The 19,941-nt window shown below is 41.7% G+C and overlaps 1 protein-coding gene across 1 annotated transcript; it reads left to right on the top strand.

Annotated features, from left to right (window-relative positions):
* The first annotated feature begins 1,172 nt into the window (after positions 1-1,172).
* Positions 1,173-19,301, top strand: LOC144683832 (integral membrane protein 2A-like). The gene is made up of 6 exons (XM_078547313.1): positions 1,173-1,554; positions 8,339-8,473; positions 10,504-10,701; positions 12,600-12,710; positions 17,942-18,092; positions 18,251-19,301. The coding sequence occupies exons 1-6, from the start codon at positions 1,483-1,485 to the stop codon at positions 18,346-18,348; spliced, it is 765 nt and encodes a 254-aa protein (XP_078403439.1). The 5' UTR covers positions 1,173-1,482; the 3' UTR covers positions 18,349-19,301.
* Positions 19,302-19,941: the final 640 nt, after the last annotated feature.

Genomic DNA, 19,941 nt, shown 5'->3' with positions numbered 1-19,941 from the left:
GGGAGAGCCTGCTCCAAAGTGGCACCAATCAGGTCACATGCCCCTATGTCGCACCCAGCACAAAATAATGTTAATGTAAATGCACAATTCTAAATATGAAGAATGTCCCCATTAAAAACACGTTAACTTGAAATGACCTAAAATTGGGCAGCCTAAAGCGAGGACTTACTGTATTTTGCTTCTGCTTCAATTTGATACACAGTGGGAGAAAAAAACATCTTATTGATCCAATGTTTTCAACAACCTTCAGTCTCACAATCCAAATGATTTGGTTGGTTGGCACTGAAAATTTCTCACTTCAGCTGATTTTTCTTTTTAAAATGCTGATGTATTAACAGACTGCCAATTTTATAACCTAATAGTTGGTCTGTAGACAATGTCCATTAAAGAAAGTGGAGTATCTGAACCTATGTTTAAGTGTTGATGGTGAAACATTCGTGAGAATATCTTGCTAAAGTCTAACAGAGGTCTATTTCCATGAGGTTATTTTGTCTGGAAAGAAGTATTAAAGCCTGTGATCACCACATCAGACTACATCCCATTATTTTTTGCATTACTGCACAAGATAATGCCCACTGCTGTGATTTAATTTCATACTGTTATAAGCAACACATTTAAGAATGAACAAATGTAAGTGTTCGGCAGAAGGGAGTTTGTGTTTACTGTTACCATAGGTCAGGTGATGACAAAAAATATATACAGAATAAATTAGATCAGCTTCAGTTGTGTTCATTGTTCATCTAAAATAAGCCACATTTTGGGAGACCATACTGAGATTTGATAAAGGGTTTTGTGATGAGACATCACGTGTGCATAAATTGCAAAGAGAGAGCAGACTCAACATCAGGGATATGTTTTGAGTGGGATTTATAATTAAAAAGGGTGGGACATCTTTCTCAACACACGAGGGTGTTTATTTTTTTTTCAGCGAGACCACATGAAAACATATGACGTGATTTCTACCTCACCCCAAGCGGATCTGAAAATAAGCGACTCCAGCGATCAGCAGCACCGCCACCCACAAACCGACTCGGCCATTTTATACGAGGCAGCAGCTGAAACTGTGACCTTTCCCCTTTGCCTTTGTCTAGATGTTGGTCAGTTTGATAAATGAGAGAGCAGGGGAGGAGGAGGCAGGGAGTCTGCGCGGCGGCTGCGGGAGGAGGAGGCAGGGAGTCTGCGCGGCGGCTGGTAAGGGGGAAAGAGAGGCGAAAAGAACGCAGGGAGTCTGCGCGTAGTTTCGGAAATTAGAGCGAGCGAAAGGATTTTGCGTCACAGCTGTGGGGGGGAAGGTAGTGTATGCGCGCGACATAGAGAAGAGAGAGTGAGTTTGCGCAGCGGATCGGGATCTAGAGCAGCCGTTAGACAGAGTGCGTCACAGCGGCCCAGAGTCGGAGCGCCGCCGGATACACAGTTGATCTCAGCGCCCATCGACCCGGGACAGAGAGGCAGGCTCGCACCCGTACCCACCCCAAGGCGGACATGGTCAAGATCGGATTCAACTCGCCCGCCGCCCCGAAGGATGGGAAAAGGGTTCTTCTGGTCCCCGAGCCGGTAGGTTGGGGTCGGAGGGAGGCGGGGAGCTGCCCGAGGGGCTGCACCGGATAGAGGCCCCCCGGTAATTGGCTCGGTCCTGGGGCCGGTGGTGTGTTTGTAAGAGAGAGAGAGAGAGAGCCCTGGGTCTGTGTGTGAGAGAGAGAGCGAGCCCTGGGTCTGTGTGTGAAAGAGAGAGAGAGAGCCCTGGGTCTGTGTGTGAGAGAGAGAAAGAGAGTCCTGGGTCTGTGTGTGAGAGAGAGAAAGAGAGCCCTGGGTCTGTGTGTGTGAGAGAAAGAGAGCCCTGGGTCTGTGTGTGTGAGAGAGAGAAAGAGAGCCCTGGGTCTGTGTGTGTGAGAGAGAGAAAGAGAGCCCTGGGTCTCTGTGTGTGTGAGAGAGAAAGAGAGCCCTGGGTCTGTGTGTGAGAGAGAGAAAGAGAGCCCTGGGTCTGTGTGTGAGAGAGAGAGAGAGAGCCCTGGGTCTGTGTGTGAGAGAGAGAGAGAGAGCCCTGGGTCTGTGTGTGAGAGAGAGAAAGAGAGCCCTGGGTCTGTGTGTGAGAGAGAGAAAGAGAGCCCTGGGTCTGTGTGTGAGAGAGAGAAAGAGAGCCCTGGGTCTGTGTGTGAGAGAGAGAAAGAGAGCCCTGGGTCTGTGTGTGAGAGAGAGAAAGAGAGCCCTGGGTCTGTGTGTGAGAGTGAGAGAGAAAGAGAGTCCTGGGTCTGTGTGTGAGAGTGAGAGAGAAAACTCTTGGTTTGTGTTTGTGAAAGAGAGAGAGAGCCCTTGGTCTGTGTTTGTGTGTGAATGAAAGAGAGAGAGCCATGGGTCTGTGTTTGTGAAACAGCTCTTGGTTTCTGTTTGTGAAAGAGAGAGCGAGCCCTTGGTCTGTCTTTGTGTGTGTGTGAGAGAGAAAGCGCCCTGTGTCCGCGTCTGAGCGAGGGAGAGCGCCCTGTGTCCGCGTCTGAGCGAGGGAGAGCGGCCTGTGTCCGCGTCTGAGCGAGGGAGCGCGCCCTGTGTCCGCGTCTGAGCGAGGGAGCGCGCCCTGTGTCCGCGTCTGAGCGAGGGAGCGCGCCCTGTGTCCGCGTCTGAGCGAGGGAGCGCGCCCTGTGTCCGCGTCTGAGCGAGGGAGCGCGCCCTGTGTCCGCGTCTGAGCGAGGGAGCGCGCCCTGTGTCCGCGTCTGAGCGAGGGAGCGCGCCCTGTGTCCGCGTCTGAGCGAGGGAGCGCGCCCTGTGTCCGCGTCTGAGCGAGGGAGCGCGCCCTGTGTCCGCGTCTGAGCGAGGGAGCGCGCCCTGTGTCCGCGTCTGAGCGAGGGAGCGCGCCCTGTGTCCGCGTCTGAGCGAGGGAGCGCGCCCTGTGTCCGCGTCTGAGCGAGGGAGCGCGCCCTGTGTCCGCGTCTGAGCGAGGGAGCGCGCCCTGTGTCCGCGTCTGAGCGAGGGAGCGCGCCCTGTGTCCGCGTCTGAGCGAGGGAGCGCGCCCTGTGTCCGCGTCTGAGCGAGGGAGCGCGCCCTGTGTCCGCGTCTGAGCGAGGGAGCGCGCCCTGTGTCCGCGTCTGAGCGAGGGAGCGCGCCCTGTGTCCGCGTCTGAGCGAGGGAGCGCGCCCTGTGTCCGCGTCTGAGCGAGGGAGCGCGCCCTGTGTCCGCGTCTGAGCGAGGGAGCGCGCCCTGTGTCCGCGTCTGAGCGAGGGAGCGCGCCCTGTGTCCGCGTCTGAGCGAGGGAGCGCGCCCTGTGTCCGCGTCTGAGCGAGGGAGTGAAAGAGAGAGTGCCCTGGATCTCTGTTTGCGTGAGAGAGTGCGTGTCCTGGATCTCTGTTTGCGTGAGAGAGAGAGAGCGTGTCCTGGGTCTGTGTTTATGCGTGAGAGAGAGAGAGAGCGTGTCCTGGGTCTGTGTTTATGCGTGAGAGAGAGAGAGAGCGTGTCCTGGGTCTGTGTTTATGCGTGAGAGAGAGAGAGAGCGTGTCCTGGGTCTGTGTTTATGCGTGAGAGAGAGAGAGAGCGTGTCCTGGGTCTGTGTTTATGCGTGAGAGAGAGAGAGAGCGTGTCCTGGGTCTGTGTTTATGCGTGAGAGAGAGAGAGAGCGTGTCCTGGGTCTGTGTTTATGCGTGAGAGAGAGAGAGCGTGTCCTGGGTCTGTGTTTATGCGTGAGAGAGAGAGGGCGTGTCCTGGGTCTGTGTTTATGCGTGAGAGAGAGAGAGCGTGTCCTGGGTCTGTGTTTATGCGTGAGAGAGAGAGAGCGTGTCCTGGGTCTGTGTTTATGCGTGAGAGAGAGAGAGCGTGTCCTGGGTCTGTGTTTATGCGTGAGAGAGAGAGAGCGTGTCCGGGGTCTGTGTTTATGCGTGAGAGAGAGAGAGCGTGTCCTGGGTCTGTGTTTATGCGTGAGTGAGAGAGAGCGTGTCCTGGGTCTGTGTTTGTGTGAGAGAGAGTGCTCTGGGTCTCTGTGTGAGAGAGAGAGCCCTGGGTCTGTGTGTGTCAGCACCACTGAATTTATCCAACTCCCTGATCCCAAATGGGGAAGTAGGGTTGCCAAATGTCTTTTGGAATTGTTGAGATCAGTTACCAGGGGCACAGATTTAAGGTGATTCATAGGAAGATTAGAGGAATTATTAGGAATTTTTTTTCCACCCAGAGAATGGTAGGTGTCTGGAATTCACTACCCTGATTGATGGATGAGGCAGAAACCATTAACTCGTGCTGTAACCTGCAAGGCCACGGACCGGGTGCTGCAAGGTGGGATTAGAATGGGTGGCTAGTCATTTCTTTTCCCCAGCCAACACAGACATGATGAGCTGAATGGCCTATTTCTATGCTGTAACTCTTTGGTTTTTTTCTTGGGGCTGTTTCCTCTGCTGTCTAGTGCTCTTTGCTATCTTATCTGATAAGTTCCCAGCTGCTTTGCATTTTTGACTATTCTGTCAGTACTGAGTGCATTACCCAATGAGTTAACCTGGGGCCACACAACCTTCAGTGCTCAGAAAAGTGGCAACTTGACGATTGGGATATTGAATAACTTCAGTTTTTTAGTAATTTGCTGGAGATGCCCTTGTACCGGATAGGTGAGGTTGAGTGCCAGGTTAGATTTTTTTCCAAAGCCAACTCTATTGAAGTCTCTCATTATCATTAAATCTCTTTATATGAGCCGATTGCTGTTTCGATTAACTGACATTCATTCAGTTGTTGTTAAAGATGTGCTGTAAATCAAATTGGGTGCATACTAGATATTGAGGTCCATGCTGGCATTGTTCACTTCCTTTGCATTAAAGTGATCACACAGAGAACTGATCAAGGGACAATGGATAACTGTAAGGTTTGTTCATGTACTAAGCACTCAAATCAGATGGAGCTTTGGACATGTTCAAAATGATTAACCCAAAGGTGCCACTGCTTTGAAACCTGTAACATGCATTGACTTTATGGGATTCATATTGTCAATGTCCCTGTTTAAGTGCTGTGTTCTGCTTTTCCATAAGGTAGCACCTCACTCCATTTTTAAATTGAATTTGAAGTGCGCTTTATTATAAATAGCTTGGACAGCAAAGACTATCTGTCTACATAACCATTTCTAATTGAAGAGTACTACCTTTATGATACCCCACACTAAATTAAGCCTTTTTATTAATTGTAGCCTAATTAGATAATATCACAATGTGTAGGAGGGTTTCTTCTAAAGCTGTTGTGTGATTTTTTTTAAAAATCATTATTCTGTTAGCTACTGCTGACAAGTCAAATTGTTAGCTACTCACAGCAGAGTTATTAAGGTGTGTCTTTTGGCTGATTCAGAAACATTTCTATTATGAAATTTCCACTTCATAAATTGTCACTTTCTTACTGTTTGGATTGTACGTTTTTATTTTGCATGATTTCTCACTTGTATAAATTAAGTAAATAGTATAATCAGAGAGAGTGCATGCTAATGAAAATATTCTGTTTTGAACATGATATGTTTTTTCCTCATCATTTATCACTGTCTTCTTGATGAAGGAACTCTAGCCTATTTATCAATTTATGATTTAGAATGAATAGCGTTGTTTAATGTCAGGTTTTTCTCTGGTGAGATGCCTACACTGGAATGATGCCCTTCTCTTTTGATCTTTGCTCTAAAGTTGGTCAACTGTTGAATAATACTCACTTTCTACCCCTCCAGTATATTTTAGACTGAATTTCATTTCTTCCCGAAGGAAGATTAGCCCAGTTTAAATGGACTGGATTGGGTCGCAAGAGGATTGGTTAAATAATAGAATTAGTTCTAGTGGGGTGTAATTATAATTGGAACTCTTAAGTATAGTTACCTAAATTGCATGTTATCACTTTTGGTTTTTGCTCTATTTTACTCAAATTCAATTTTGAGAGATGAAGCAATTTTAGTAGGACTTTACAGACCATACACACTTGCTGTTTTTCTAGCTACCCTGCACTGAAAATGAATTTAAAATGCTGAATCAGTTGAATGTGCATTTCATACAGTGCAACAATTGAGATTTGATGAGAAAAAGCTACTACTCTTGGAGCAGTCAGTTTTTCTTAATGGTATAAAAAAAAACCCAGCCATTAGTTAGATTAGTTAGAGCTAATATTGGTGATATATCTTGTACATCTACATTGTTTTCTCCCTTTAACGGGAACCATTTGGTAATGTGCTTGAATTCGAAGGAAGGCTTGTTTCAATATTGACATTAACTTGCATTTTTTTTATTCTTTATTCGGATTTGGGCGTTGCTAGCAAAGCCAGTGTTTGTGGCTCATACCTAATTGCCCTTGAGAAGGTGCTGGTGAGCCACTTTCTTGAACCACTGTAGTCCATATAGGCGCAGGTACACCCACAGTGCTGTTTGTTCCAGGACTTTGATCCAACGACAGTGAAAGAATGACGATATAGTTCCAAATTAGGGTGGTGTGTGGCTTGAAGGGGATCTTTAGCATCTTTGTAGCAAAGCATTCCAGTGTGATTCTGTCCTGATGTTTCTAGAAATCAACTTTGGGCCAAATAAAGAGACATTAGGGCAGCTATAAATCCTTTCAAGAAATCTTGTAAAGTAGAAGAGAGAAGCATAGATGTTTAGGAAGCAACTTCTAGAGCTTATGACCTACACAGCTCAAGGCATTGCTGTCAGTGGTTAAAAGTGAGTGTTTAGGATGCACAAGAGGCCAGAAGCCATAAGTTAGTGATACAGCTGGCAGTTCTGTTGCTAGTCATAAAAATGTATATTGTCTGCTTTTGATATTGATCAATGGTAAATGAAAATAGATTGGGAATTAACAAGTCTCTATTGCAGTGTGATCTTAATAGCACACTCAAAACACCAAATCTTTTCATTGAACTACCTCATAAAGGATTTTGGGAAAGTTCATTAGTTGAGATACGCAAACTCCTATTATTTGGAGTTCATTTTTTAAAACTCTTCTTGCTTAAAGCTGCATAGAATGTATGGATGACTATTTTACAATTTGGGAAAACTTCAAATTTGAATATTTGTGCAGCCAAGTTGCAATATTCTTATAAACAGTTCTAATATTTCTCTTGCATATTGGTAGTATAAGAAATTTAATTTGAAATATATTGCAATGCATTACCTTTAATTTGGATGGTTTCACAATGTGACTATTATCTTTTCCTGAATTGACACCAATTTTTCTTAATTCACTTCTGATTGGTGATCGTGTTTTTCTTTTTGACATAAAACAGAAACAGCACAATTGCTTTATTTACAATTTTAGCAACAGCATTCTAATTTGAAAAGGCAATATTATGGCCTCCAGAAGCGCACAGATCCTTTTAAAAACACTGGATTTTTGTACTATTATACTATTCATGTTAGTTTTTAAATTCAAGATGGCAATTTTGAAATATCAAACAAGCACCATGAAAACGAAGCTGCATGAATGTTCAAGGCTAAAATTGACAATGAGCTTTTTTTGTTTTTATACACTTGTTACAAACAAACTAATGTTAAAGGGAACAATGCCCTGCAACCTGCAGGCAACAAATGATCAAAAACAACAAGCTTTTCTCTCCATGAATTATTATCTAAGGGAGGACAATGAACCTTTGTGGAGAGAGAGAAAACCCCCTCCAGGCTGTAAAATATTGTCACCAAACACAACATTTATGTTCAGTGAATGTACAATGAAGGGACACAAATTAAACTATCAAATTATTTTAATTCACTGGCATGAATTCAGAGCACAATACTGCACCCAAATTTTAAAAAAAGCCAAAAATCTGTACTGGCACTGAAGTGCAGATTAAGTGAGCTATACATCACTGCTAAATTCCTAATGACAGCTCAATAATTACATAGTGCCAGAGTTGTGTGTATTTAAGCACATATTTCAGTAAATACACAGCACTGAATTTATGTACAACTTACAGGACTTGAAACATGCTTACCAACATGGATATTGATGCTAATGTAGTTCCCATGGATTTTCTTTTGAAATGGCTTCTGAGATGTTAGAGTACACACTGATCTCTGGTTAACAGGTAGAAGTAGCTAGGGCTACATTCCACATTGCTACCTGATGGTCATTAATCTGAAATGAATCCATATTAGGCTGTTTGTTTTTAAACAGTGCCAAGTATAAGTATTTGAACTTAGATTATAACAATCTTAATTTTACTTTTTTAAGAACTGTTTGCATCTAGAATTATTTTAACTTGGTCAAACCAGCTGCAGCTGTTGTAGCAAGTGAATTGTCATTCATTTTGTAAAAGCTTCATGCTGATTTCTTTTGTTGACTCAATTTAAAAATACTTTTTGAAATGAATTGCTGAGTTTTGTGAATGCATTTAAGTAACTTATTTCACCAATTTGTGTAGGATCCAGAAGTTGCTGCAGTGGATGGAGGAGAGAACTCCACAGGAAGATGTTTATTTACACTTCTAGGCCTGGCTTTCATACTATCTGGATTGATAATTGGAGGAGCCTGTCTGTATCGATTCATTGTGCCAAAGGTAATTTTCTCTATCCGTTTGTTATTTTGCAATGTGTATAGTAAATGAGATGTTTGAGACTTGGCTTTAGGAAGTTTCTACATATACTTGGCATTGGCAGTTTACAATAATTTTCTTTAATATAGGATTTTTAGCATTGGATTGCTGCATAAAATGTTTTGAAAATGTTTCCCTCTATTTTCTGATGTGTACTGGTCTTAATGAAATACTTCAGGCGAATACGCTCCTACTGTACAAATCTTGTACAAAATCTGTTCTAAATACCGATCTTTTGTGGAAAACAACTTTGCTATGATTTCACATGACAACCTTATTAGAAGACTACCTGCTCATGTAAAAACAAGCTAATGCTAATCTCTAGCAGATGCTTAGTTTTGTTGGCTGTTACCAAGGTGTTGGTGATCTATATGAATTTTCACCTGTAGCTTGTGAAGTTGAGTAAATCCCAATCCATGAGAACAAGTTTTTTCTCTGTAGATGATGGCACTAACACATTTGGTCATGGGAGGGCACCACAAAACAACTTTTGTAGCTATTTAAATTGAGTTAAATGAGTGAAACGAATATTGTCTTTTGTCCTGTTTAGAGTTGATATATGTTTTGATGTAAAAACTGATGTCTTAGCTGCAGTCCTCTTCCAATATATGTTGTGCTGCTAATTAATCAGTGGCATTTGAAATAATTGCTTTGTTTTACCTAATTTAGCTTACTAATGGACTTTTTGATAGGGTGCATATCTCTAACACAGTCACCTGAGGAGTTGGAATGAAGATTTTTTTAGCATAAATTCATTACATAAATATTTAGCCAGTGCTTTTCCTCTTACAATAAGATAGTGTATTTTTCAAAAGGAAATTAATTACAATTTAAGAATTGTAATTATTTAAATTGGCTTTCTGAAGTAAGTGCCAAAATTACTTTGCTATAGTTGGCTTTACCAATGGGTCAACTATCCCAATTTATTAGCTACTTGTTTTGGCTTGCATTAAGGAATCCAATGTTTGTGCATGTCTTATGGCGCAATGTAATGTGCAATATATTTTTGTACTGCGCTCTTACCCAGTGAATCAAGTAGATGCTTGCCCTCTCAATGCCATAATTAAAGAGTGTTGCATGCAAGGCCTTTACTGACCTCACCAGACATTTTTGTTGTGGTGCAAACAGTGCTTAATGCTTTTGAGCAATGTTATGTATGTAAGAGTGCTGTTTGCTAACCTCTTTTTCTTTCCACTTCTCAAGGAAGGTATATTGCTACATTGCAATTTTTTGGAAGTTGTACATGTGAATTTGCACAAACGATGTCATGTTAAGTCTGCCTATGAACTTCAAAACTAGGTCAAACATTTGAAGGCATTTAAGAGGCGTGAACTATGTTTTAGGGATAAATGCAAGTGAATTACTAAAATGTTTGAAACTCTTAGCAATTTGAATTTACATTAAATTCACTAAAATTACCTGCAATATATAGGTAGTCCTCAGTTGCAAGACCCCTATAATATTTTCAGCTCCTTTGAATATTGCACGTCCTTTTCAGAAATAACGGTCCAGCATTTTGTCCTAGAGTAGTTGTGAAAATTGAGTTCTGCTCCAATCCAAATGTATATGTTCCTGACCTCTGACCTGGAATACCATCTTAACTTTTTGGTAGTAGTTCTCCTTCTTGTTGAATGATGGTTTGTGCCATGGTGGTCAAGTCTGTGTTAAACTTCACCTGGTGTGGCTCAGTAGCCCCACTCTGTCACATTTACTGCAGAGGAAGACAATGGGCAGAGAAGGTGCATAATTCGCTGGCCTCTGTTTTCTCTGGATCCTGTTCTTGGCCAGCTGAACTTCGTTTCTGCTTACCTCTTACAATGCCCTTACAAACAGCCAGCCTCCAGAGGCTACGGCTGTCAGCAACTGTGACCCAGTTGTCAGTGTTGATGTCTGCCATCATCTTATCTCGCAAGTGTCTTAACTTGGAATCTTGAAATAAAATTCTCCTGGTTTTTTTTATGGACTTCAAAATTAATTTTTTGCCTTTTTACTAGAACAAAGTGTTCCATGGTCGAATGCAATACTTGGATTCTAATATCCTGTCAGACGCCCCAGAAACAAAGGCTCCTTACTTCCTTGCTACAGAAGATGTGCAGTTCTTAGGAGATGGTGGGAATGTGGCAATGATTGATGTCCCAGTTCCAGAATTTGATGATGCTGACCCAGCAGTCATTATTCATGATTTTGAGTTGGTAAGTTTGCACATTGAAATTGCAATTATAAGAATGTAGCTTGGAGGTGAGGCAGGTTCTCTACCAAAAGGGGATACTGTAAAAATCCTTGTTTTGTAGAAATGCATTTTCTGGTCTGACAACTGATAGCACTACCCTTGGCTCTACACATTATTTGTAAATTATCTTTCTGTATTTGGGAGCATGAATGTTCCTTGCTGTTTTAGGATTGTTTGATTTATGCTACTGGTTAACTTAAGTTTTCAAGCTAAAAGTTGGCAATCAGTAAACTCTTGGAATTTAGGGGGAGGGAATCTGGTATGTAAAATCTGGAGTTGCAGAATTAACCTGTTTGTACTAAAATGATCACATTTTTCTAATGGTGCTTCAGTTTCAAGATTTTCTTTTCAAAGTCAGCAATTGAACTTGTTTAAGCTGCCTCTTTGTCATAACTACCATAAATGTGACAAAACCGCTTTTTTCCCCCATACCAACATGTAGAATTGTCATTGCCCTTAAGAAGGTCACTGCCTTAATCCACTGCAGTCCATCTGGTACAGGTACACCCAACAGTGCTGTTAGGGAGAGTGTTCCAGGATTTTGACCCAGTGCTGGTGAGCAACACAGTTACGGTTACAAGTCAGGATGGTGTGTGGCTTGGAGGGTAACTTGTAGGTGGTGCTGTTCCTATGCATCTGTTGCCCTTGTCCTTCTAGGTGGTAGATGTCGCAGGTTTGGAAGATGCTGCTAAAGGAGTACTGGTGGGTTGTTGCAGTGCATCTTGTATATAGTACACCCTGCTGCCACCATGCTTCAGTGGTGGAGGGGATGAATGTTTAAGTTGGTGGATGGGGTGCTGATCGAGTGGGCTGGATGATGTCGAGGTTCTTGTGTTGTTGGAGCCGCCCTCATTCAGGCAAGAGGAGAGTATTCTATCACACTCCCGACTTGTGGTGGACAGGCTTTGGGGAATCAGGAGGTGAGTTACCCTTCTGATTGATCATATGATGATTTTCTAATTGTCTTGCTAATACTTAATGAATTCTAATATTTTCCTAATGACAGATGTTAGACTAACTGGTGTACAGTTTTCTGCTTTCTGTCTGTCTCCCTTCTTAAATACTTGCGGTTTGTCAGTCCTCAGGGACCTTTCAGAACCTAATGAAGTTTGGAATGCATCCACCATCTCTGTAGTTACTTATTTTAAGACCTTTGGATGCAGGCAACCAGGTCCAGGGGACTTGCCAACTTTTTAGCCCCATTAGTTTACCTGGCCCTTTTTCTGTAGTGACAATAAATATTTTAAGTTCCTCCCTTTTGCCCCTTCTACTATTATTGGGATGCTTTTAGTGTCTTCTGAAGAGATGTACAAAATATTTGTTCAGAGTCTGCCATTTCCTTGTTCCCCATTATTAATTCCTCGTCTCATCCTCTAAGGGACCAACGTTTATGTTAGCTACTCTCTCTTTATAATAGAAGCTCTTACTGTCAATTTTTATATTTCTTGCTATTTTACTGTCACATATTTTCTCCCTTTTTTTAGTCATCCTTTGCTGTTTCTAAAATTTTCCCAATCTTGTGGCCTACCACTAGCCTTCACAGCATCGTATGCCTTTTCTTTCAACTTGATACTATCCTTAACTTCCTTAATTAGCCACCGATGGTTCATCCTCTTTATAGAGTCTGTCTTTCTCAATGGAATATATCTTTGAGAATTATGAAATATCTCCTTAAATATTTGTCTGCCATTGCTTATCTACCTTCTTTTTAACCTATGTTCCCAGTCCACTTTAGTCAACTCTGTCTTCATCCCTTGTAAATACCTATTCAAAACTAAGCGATATTTTAAAAGTGCTTATAATGTTTCTGGTTTCTTAAGTTAGTTTTCTGTTTTTAAATCTATGATTTTCTATTGCTAGATCCTGACTGCTTATCTTGATCTGAAATTGGATAACTGTTATGTGATTGCATTGAATACTTCTGTTGTCATGCCACCACGCAACTTACTGGAGCTGTTCATGAGGCTTGCGGTAGGTATCAGTAAATACTCCTTCAGTATTGTCCAAGAAAAATTATACTTAAGCTATATTTACTCACTTCAGCCCACTCAATGCAGGATTCTTCGATTGTTCACCCCAGTTACCACTGGTGTCTTTCCATCCGATTTTCAGTGTTAGTGTTCAAGTATGTAACTGGGTTGCTTTAGGGTGGATTAATAGACTGTCATTGAAGAATTAAAAACTTGAATGTTTGAGTTTTTATTTCAAACCAAAATTTTAAATTTGCGCAGACCCTGATTAGTGAGGTGATGGAAGTGAAACTTGATTTGAATGAGTATTTTGATTAGTTTAGGCTGGCAAATGTGACTTGTATCAGCCGAAGTTCATTTTAATGTCATCTTGCATAGAATAAAAAGTTTCGAGCAAGAAAGTAATGACAGCAATAAACCCACATGTAAGTCATTTTACAAATGTCTTTGAATAACAATTAATTAAAACTGCTGGTTAGGAAAACGATTTACTGGCTTAAATTTTATAGATGTACCTATTATACTGGTATTTTAACCTTTCTTTAAATGCTTCTACAAAAGAAACACATAACATCAATAAAAGCAATATCTATAAATTACCATGTCAAAACCCAAAAGGCAATTCATGACTGACCATGTGGCACAATACTGCATTGCGAAATGAGTTGTTCTTTCTGTACCATTCAGCACATGTTGGAGTTCTGTTTTATTTGATGTTGATGCAGGTTTTCTGCCAAGTAATTTTGCATCTATGAATGACGAGCATTTCAGTGTAATTTAGGTGTGCATGCAGCTAATTAGTTATGGACTCATTAAAATAGGCAGTAGATCCTTACATTTACTAAATAACTTGTTCATTCAAATCTGTTTGGAAATCAAAGCTGAAGTTGGTACACTTTGCTCCTTGTGGTTTCATGGGTAGTGGTAATTTTGAATATCTCAGCCTCATGCTCATTTATGTGCTTGCTCATGCCTCAACCAAGTATAGTGAGCTTTGGCAGTAATATCAATGAACATGGTGCCATGTACACCATCACTTGAAAGGTCAGTTGAGAGCGAATACTAGACTTTCACAGCTGAGATCAGCCAACTCATGGGCCATGGAGGGATCAAATCTGGCATTCCTGGTCTATATAACTTAGCAACTTTCTAAAACATTAGGAAATATTTTCAGTCTTCAAGAGAATTTGGTCGATTTGGCCGTTGAATCAGGCACTTTGGCATTGTTGCATTTTTTCATCTTCCATTGTGTAGATAGCTGGAAGACACCACGGGAAAACAGAATTTTTTTTAAAAATGTTCTTGTGATTCTAGAAAAGAGTTATTACAGCAGGGCAATTACAAGGGCTACAATCAAATGAAGATTGCTTCATTCTTTCAATAGCAGTCTGATGCTCCCAACTGCAGGTTTTAAACTCCACTGTCTTGCCTTTGGCCCTCCATTCACCATAACTTTTCTGCAGTTACTGATCAACTCAACGTTCTCACCTCCACCTTTTCCCTTAGTCCCCATTAAAACTATTACCCTTTCACGCTGGGCCATTCATCTTGGTACAGCCTTCATCTCCACTCCCTTGATTTTAAAGAATGCAGATTTGAATGCATGACAGACAACTGATTTAACCATTCGCTGCCAGATCTGGCTGGATCACAAAAAGCCCTATCGGATCCTGCTCACTATTCCAGGATCACCCTGGAATGCAAAGATAACCCCGTCGCCTTTTCACTGCTGCAAACCCATAGTCTTAAAAACCACCTTTCCCTGTCTTCAGTAAGCGCAAGGAGCTCATATTATACTTGAGACCATCCATTCGGCTGCCTCTGCTACTTCACTCCCTTCCCCTTGCCCACCGGGCCAAACTTCCTCCTAACGTAGAAGCCTGTCCTAGCTGTAAATGCAGATCTTTCTCTAGTTTCATTCCTATCTCCCTTCATGCCCTCTCTGGGCCAATCTTGTCCATAAGACCTCCACCTTGACCCTACTCCCAATAAATCACTGACCACCCAACTTCCCTAATGGCTCCCATGTTAGCTGGGATTCTTAAACATTCCCTCTCCACTAGTACTGTCCCCCTCTCCTTAAATCTGTCTTATTCACCCCTCTTCTCAATTCTGTCCTTAAATAGCAGCCCATCTTCAAAATCTCTTTTCTCTCGATTCCCTGAAAGAGTGGTAGTCTCCCAAATCTATGCCAACCTTTCTTGGAGCTCTGTTTGAATCCTTCCATTGGGTTTTTACCTGTGTTGAGTACTAAAATGGCTCTTATCACTCATACATGGCAACCTATGTGACGGTGGTAAAGATATATTTTCCCTCCTCATTCTTCTCAGCCTTTGACATGGTTGACCATTTGACATTATTCTCTGACACTTCTCCATTATTGTCCAGCTGGGTGGGTCTGGATTTGTGTGGCTTTGATCTTATCTATCTAATTCTAGCCTGTAATGGCTCCTCATCCCACTCCCACACTTAGCCAAAGATCTGCCCCCTCCTATTTTTTGTGACATCTGAGAAAAGTCACTTCACACGTATACTGATGACACCCAGCTCTTAACCTCTCATGATTCCGCCTTTGTCTTTAAATTCTCAGAGTGCTTCTCTGATACCCAATACTGACTAAACTAATGAAGTGTTCGGAAGACCAAGACCAAGGCCACTGTCCTTGGTCCCTGCCACAAACTCTGTTCCCTGCCCACTGACTGCATCTCTCTGGCAACTGTCTGAGGCTGGATCAGGCTATTTGTAACATTTGGTGCCATATTTACTTATGTAACAGTTGAAATTTTTAGACCTTTTTTGGAAAAAGGTTAAGGGGGGTCAACTTTTACGCAGGTAATGTTTTTACTTTCAAAGAGCTTCCTCCCCACCCCCCAAAAAAATCCCTGGAGGGAAGCGCAACCCGACCTGCAATTTCAATAGTGGTCGGGAGAAGGAGAGGGCAGTGCTGCTAGAAACTGTCGTGCTGATGGCCTCCGACCCTTGATCTAGGCAGTCCCCCTGCACCGAGTTGGCACTTGCAAGGGCCTGATTGGCAAAGTCTGAGGCTCCTCTCCCCCAGGAAGGCTGAGGTTGATGGTTGATGACACAAGGCCTGTGTATTCCTTTATTTAATGTTTGCTGTTGAAGTTGGCCCCTGCATCCTGTTTCCATCACAGAATTGTACAGTGCAGAAGAGGCCCTTCGGCCTAATGAGTCTGCACCGACACATGAGAAACACCTGACCTATCTACCTAATCCCATTTACCAGCACTTGGCCCGTAGCCTTGAATGTTATGACATGCCAAGTGCTCATCCAGGTACTTTTTAAAGGATGTGAGGTAACCCGCCTCCACCACCCTCCCAAGCAGTGCATTCCAGACCGTCACCACCCTCTGGGTAAAAAAGCTTTTCCTCACATTCCCCCTAAACCTCCTGCCCCTCACCTTGAACTTGTGTCCCCTGGTGACTGACCCTTCAACTAAGGGGAACAGCTGCTCCCTATCCACCCTGTCCATGCCCCTCATAATCTTGTACACCTCGATCAGGTCACCCCTCAGTCTTCTCTGCTCCAATGAAAACAACCCAAGTCTATCCAACCTCTCGTCATAACTTAAATGCTTCATCCCAGGCAACATCCTGGTAAATCCCCTCTGCACCCCTCCAGTGCATTCACATCCTTCCTATAACGTGGCAACCAGAACTGCACACAGTACTCCAGCTGTGGCCTCACCAAGGTTCTATACAACTCCAATATGACCTCCCTACTTTTGTAATCTGTGTGCTGTTTATTTCTCTTCTCCTACCTCAGTTTCTACCTGCAAAAATCAAAATTGATTTACGTTCTTCCTGCTTTAATTGACAAATTGGAGGAAATATGATAAATGTAACTTTTTAATGAAAATGGTTTGAGATTTTTGATGTGATTGCAATGATTATACTTTGGTTCTGAAATTTTTGGGCTTTGATCCCATGAAAAACTAGGGCCAACTTTTATATGGGTTATATGGAAAAGCTATGTTATTTTGGCACAAAAAATCAAAGGGTTAATTTATACATGAGATCGACTTTTTTTGCATGAGTATATATTGTAACTCAGTTGAGCTTCCAACCACACACATCTGCGCCATCACCAAGAGCATTTGCATCTTCTTGGAATGGCCCAAATCAGCTCCAGCCCTGCTGAAGCCCTCACCCATGCCTTTGTTACCTAATGACTTGACTATTACAATACACCTTTGACTGGCCTCCCACACTGTACCCTCTATGAACTGAAGATCATCTGAAACTACCTGTTTTCTAACGTGCACCAAGTGCTGTTCACACATCACCTCTTTCCTTGATTATGTACATTGACTCCCAGTTAAGCATTACCTTGATTTTTAAAGTTCTCATCCTTGTTTTCAAATCCCTCCATGATCTTGCCTTTCGATATCCTCCTGTAAGCTTCCTAGGTCTTACAGCCCTTGGATATCTGTGCTTCTCTAATTCTGGGCTCATTGAGCATCTCCAATTTTAATTACTCCACCATTAGCAGCCTGCCTTCGGCTGTTAAATTCCTATGCTCGGGAATTCCTTCCCTCAACCTCTGTATAATCCATCCTTCTCTTCCTTTTAAAATGCTCTTTAAAACCTACCTATTTGACCAAGTTTTTGGCCGCCTGCCTTAATGTCCCCTTATGAATCTAGCTGTCAAATTTTGTTTTATAATGCTTCTATGAAGTGCCTTGGGGCATTTTATTATAGGTGCTAAATAAATTTTCATTTTTCCCTCCTTTAGAGACCACAATATAAGAATGGGCAGCTGACCAACTCTTAGGACTGCCAGTTCCTGTCTGGTGTACTGGCAGCTCTGGCTGAATAAGATTATCTTTTTCTGCCTTCCTTCTGCTATTGAAGAAAATGCCAAACTTCTACTTAGCAAATAGAAGACTGGATAATGCCATGATATCAGAAATTTTATGAGTTGAATTTGAACTATAGCAGTAGTCAGTTTCCTTGCTCTAGCTGCTTTCACCTTTTTCCTATGGATATTCCCGATTGGCGTTCCAGTAAACTGAGTTGAGTATTTGAGTTTAATCTTGAGACCTGAAAACTGATATGTTGACCAATCCTCTATGCTTTAAACAGCAAGTTGTGAATAAACTTATCATTCACTCTACAAAGGAAAGTCCTTCCAAGAAGTCATTCAGCAGTTATATAATGGAATTTAACTGAGATTTCATTTAACATTTCAAAAATGATTTTTCTCAACAGACAGGTGACTACTTGCCTCAGACCTACCTTGTTCATGAAGATCTGATCGTGACTGAGCGCATTGACAATGTTGACCAACTGGGTTATTTCATCTACCGTCTCTGTTCAGGGAAAAAGACCTACAGATTGCAGCATAGAAATACACTGAAAGGTACAGTTCTACTGTTAAAATTATTGGATTTGATAAAAAATTAAAAATTAATCTCCAAGCTTCAAAGCCAGTAATTTCTGCTGTTTATAAACTAGCAAATTTACATTGCACTGTTTTTCAAATTTCTCAGTGGTTAAAACTATTTTTTATTTCAATAGGCATCCAGAAACGCTCAACAGAAAACTGTCACAGAATCAAGCACTTTGCTAGTAACTTTGTCGTTGATACCTTGATTTGTGAACCATATGGAGTATAAATAAGAGGGATGCTATTTTTGCCCAGCTGACTGTAGAAGCTTTCCACGTGCAGTCCACGTAACCTATAAGTAATGTGTGACAATCAAAAGCCTTATTAGCTTTGCTTTGCAGTCTGTATTCCAGTGCAAATACTGTTGCTTCACTAAAAGGCTTTCCAAATGCGGCTTCTGTTTGCACTGTTTATTCAATAGATTTATCAACATCTGTTCTTACAAATTTGCAATGTAGTTTTTATTCTTGATGTGTTCACACTGCTTAAAGGAAATTAAGTAACATACTGATGTCAGGGAATGGAAAGTCAATTTATCTTTATGGCAATGCCTTTCCTAATGTACTTTTAAGGATTGGCATTTACCAGCGTAGCAAGATTAGAACTTGTGCAGCTACTGTATTGAGGTTATCAATTTTGTAATGTAAACATTTGAAAGTGTGATCTACTTTGTTTTTTGTGATATATCATGGAGTAGTTTGATGTTTGCACATAATTGTATAACAGTATTGCATAATAGTGGAGAATCCACTCAACAAAAAAATTCAGTGATTTTAGATACTTATCAGCTGTGGTTATTTCTAATGTTTACAATTTAATAAGTAAATCCTGTACCCTAAATGTTTTTAGGGCTCCACTCTGGTTTCATCTGATTTGGCACAAGGAGAAATTTGGAACAGAGTTCAAATTGGATAATACCTGTCTAGTTTCTTCAGCAAATTTATTGAACAAGGGACTAATGTCGTCTTCAGTATTGTAACCTTTATTAAATGTCTTTTAAAATTATTGCAGCCTACTGTTTTACTGTTCCATGTTAACCAGAAAAATTGGTGTATCCAAATGCAGTTGTGTTATTTCTGTGATATGCACTGTAAAATGCTATCCCTTTGGAATTGCACAGCATAAGCACTGGATGTAACTTTCAAGAGTGGAAAAACTTGTTCATTAAAGTTCTGCCCCAGATATCTCGATTTAACAATCATCTCATTTTGCACTTAACTGAAAGGGAATACTGGGTCTGCATCCTTTTAAGAATTACGAACAGTAAATGTAAGTTAAAAACAAAAAGCTAAAAGCTACTGCGGATGCTGGAAATCCAAAACAAAAACAGAATTACCTGGAAAAACTCAGCAGGTCTGGCAGCATCGGCGGAGAAGAAATCAGTTAACGTTTCGAGCCTTCATGGCCCTTCGGCAGAACTGAAGCATAGTTAGAAGAAGGGAGAAATATAAATTGGTTTAAGTTGGGGGGCGGGGGGGGGGAGAGAGAGACATTGAGGGTGTGGTGATTGTGGAGATGAGCAGATAATCAAAAGATGTCACAGACAAAAGGGTCAAAGAGGTGTTTTGTCTGAGAAAAGTGCTAATTAAGAATGGAGGACAGGATATTCAAAGTACAGCTCGTGGGGGTGGGGTGGAAAGGCTAACAAGGTTTTAGTTTTAGATTTAAAAATAATGGAAATGGGTGGGGAAAGAAGAATCTATATAAATTATTGGAAAAAAAAAAGCGGGGGGGGGAGGGGGGGAGGGGGAGTTTAAGATCTAAAGTTGTTGAATTCAATATTCAGCCCGGAAGGCTGTAAAGTGCCTAGTCGGAAGATGAG

The sequence above is a fragment of the Cetorhinus maximus genome, chromosome 8 (genome assembly GCF_964194155.1).
Source record: "Cetorhinus maximus chromosome 8, sCetMax3.hap1.1, whole genome shotgun sequence".
Lineage (NCBI taxonomy): Eukaryota > Metazoa > Chordata > Chondrichthyes > Lamniformes > Cetorhinidae > Cetorhinus > Cetorhinus maximus.
This window is presented reverse-complemented; position numbering and strand designations above follow the sequence as displayed.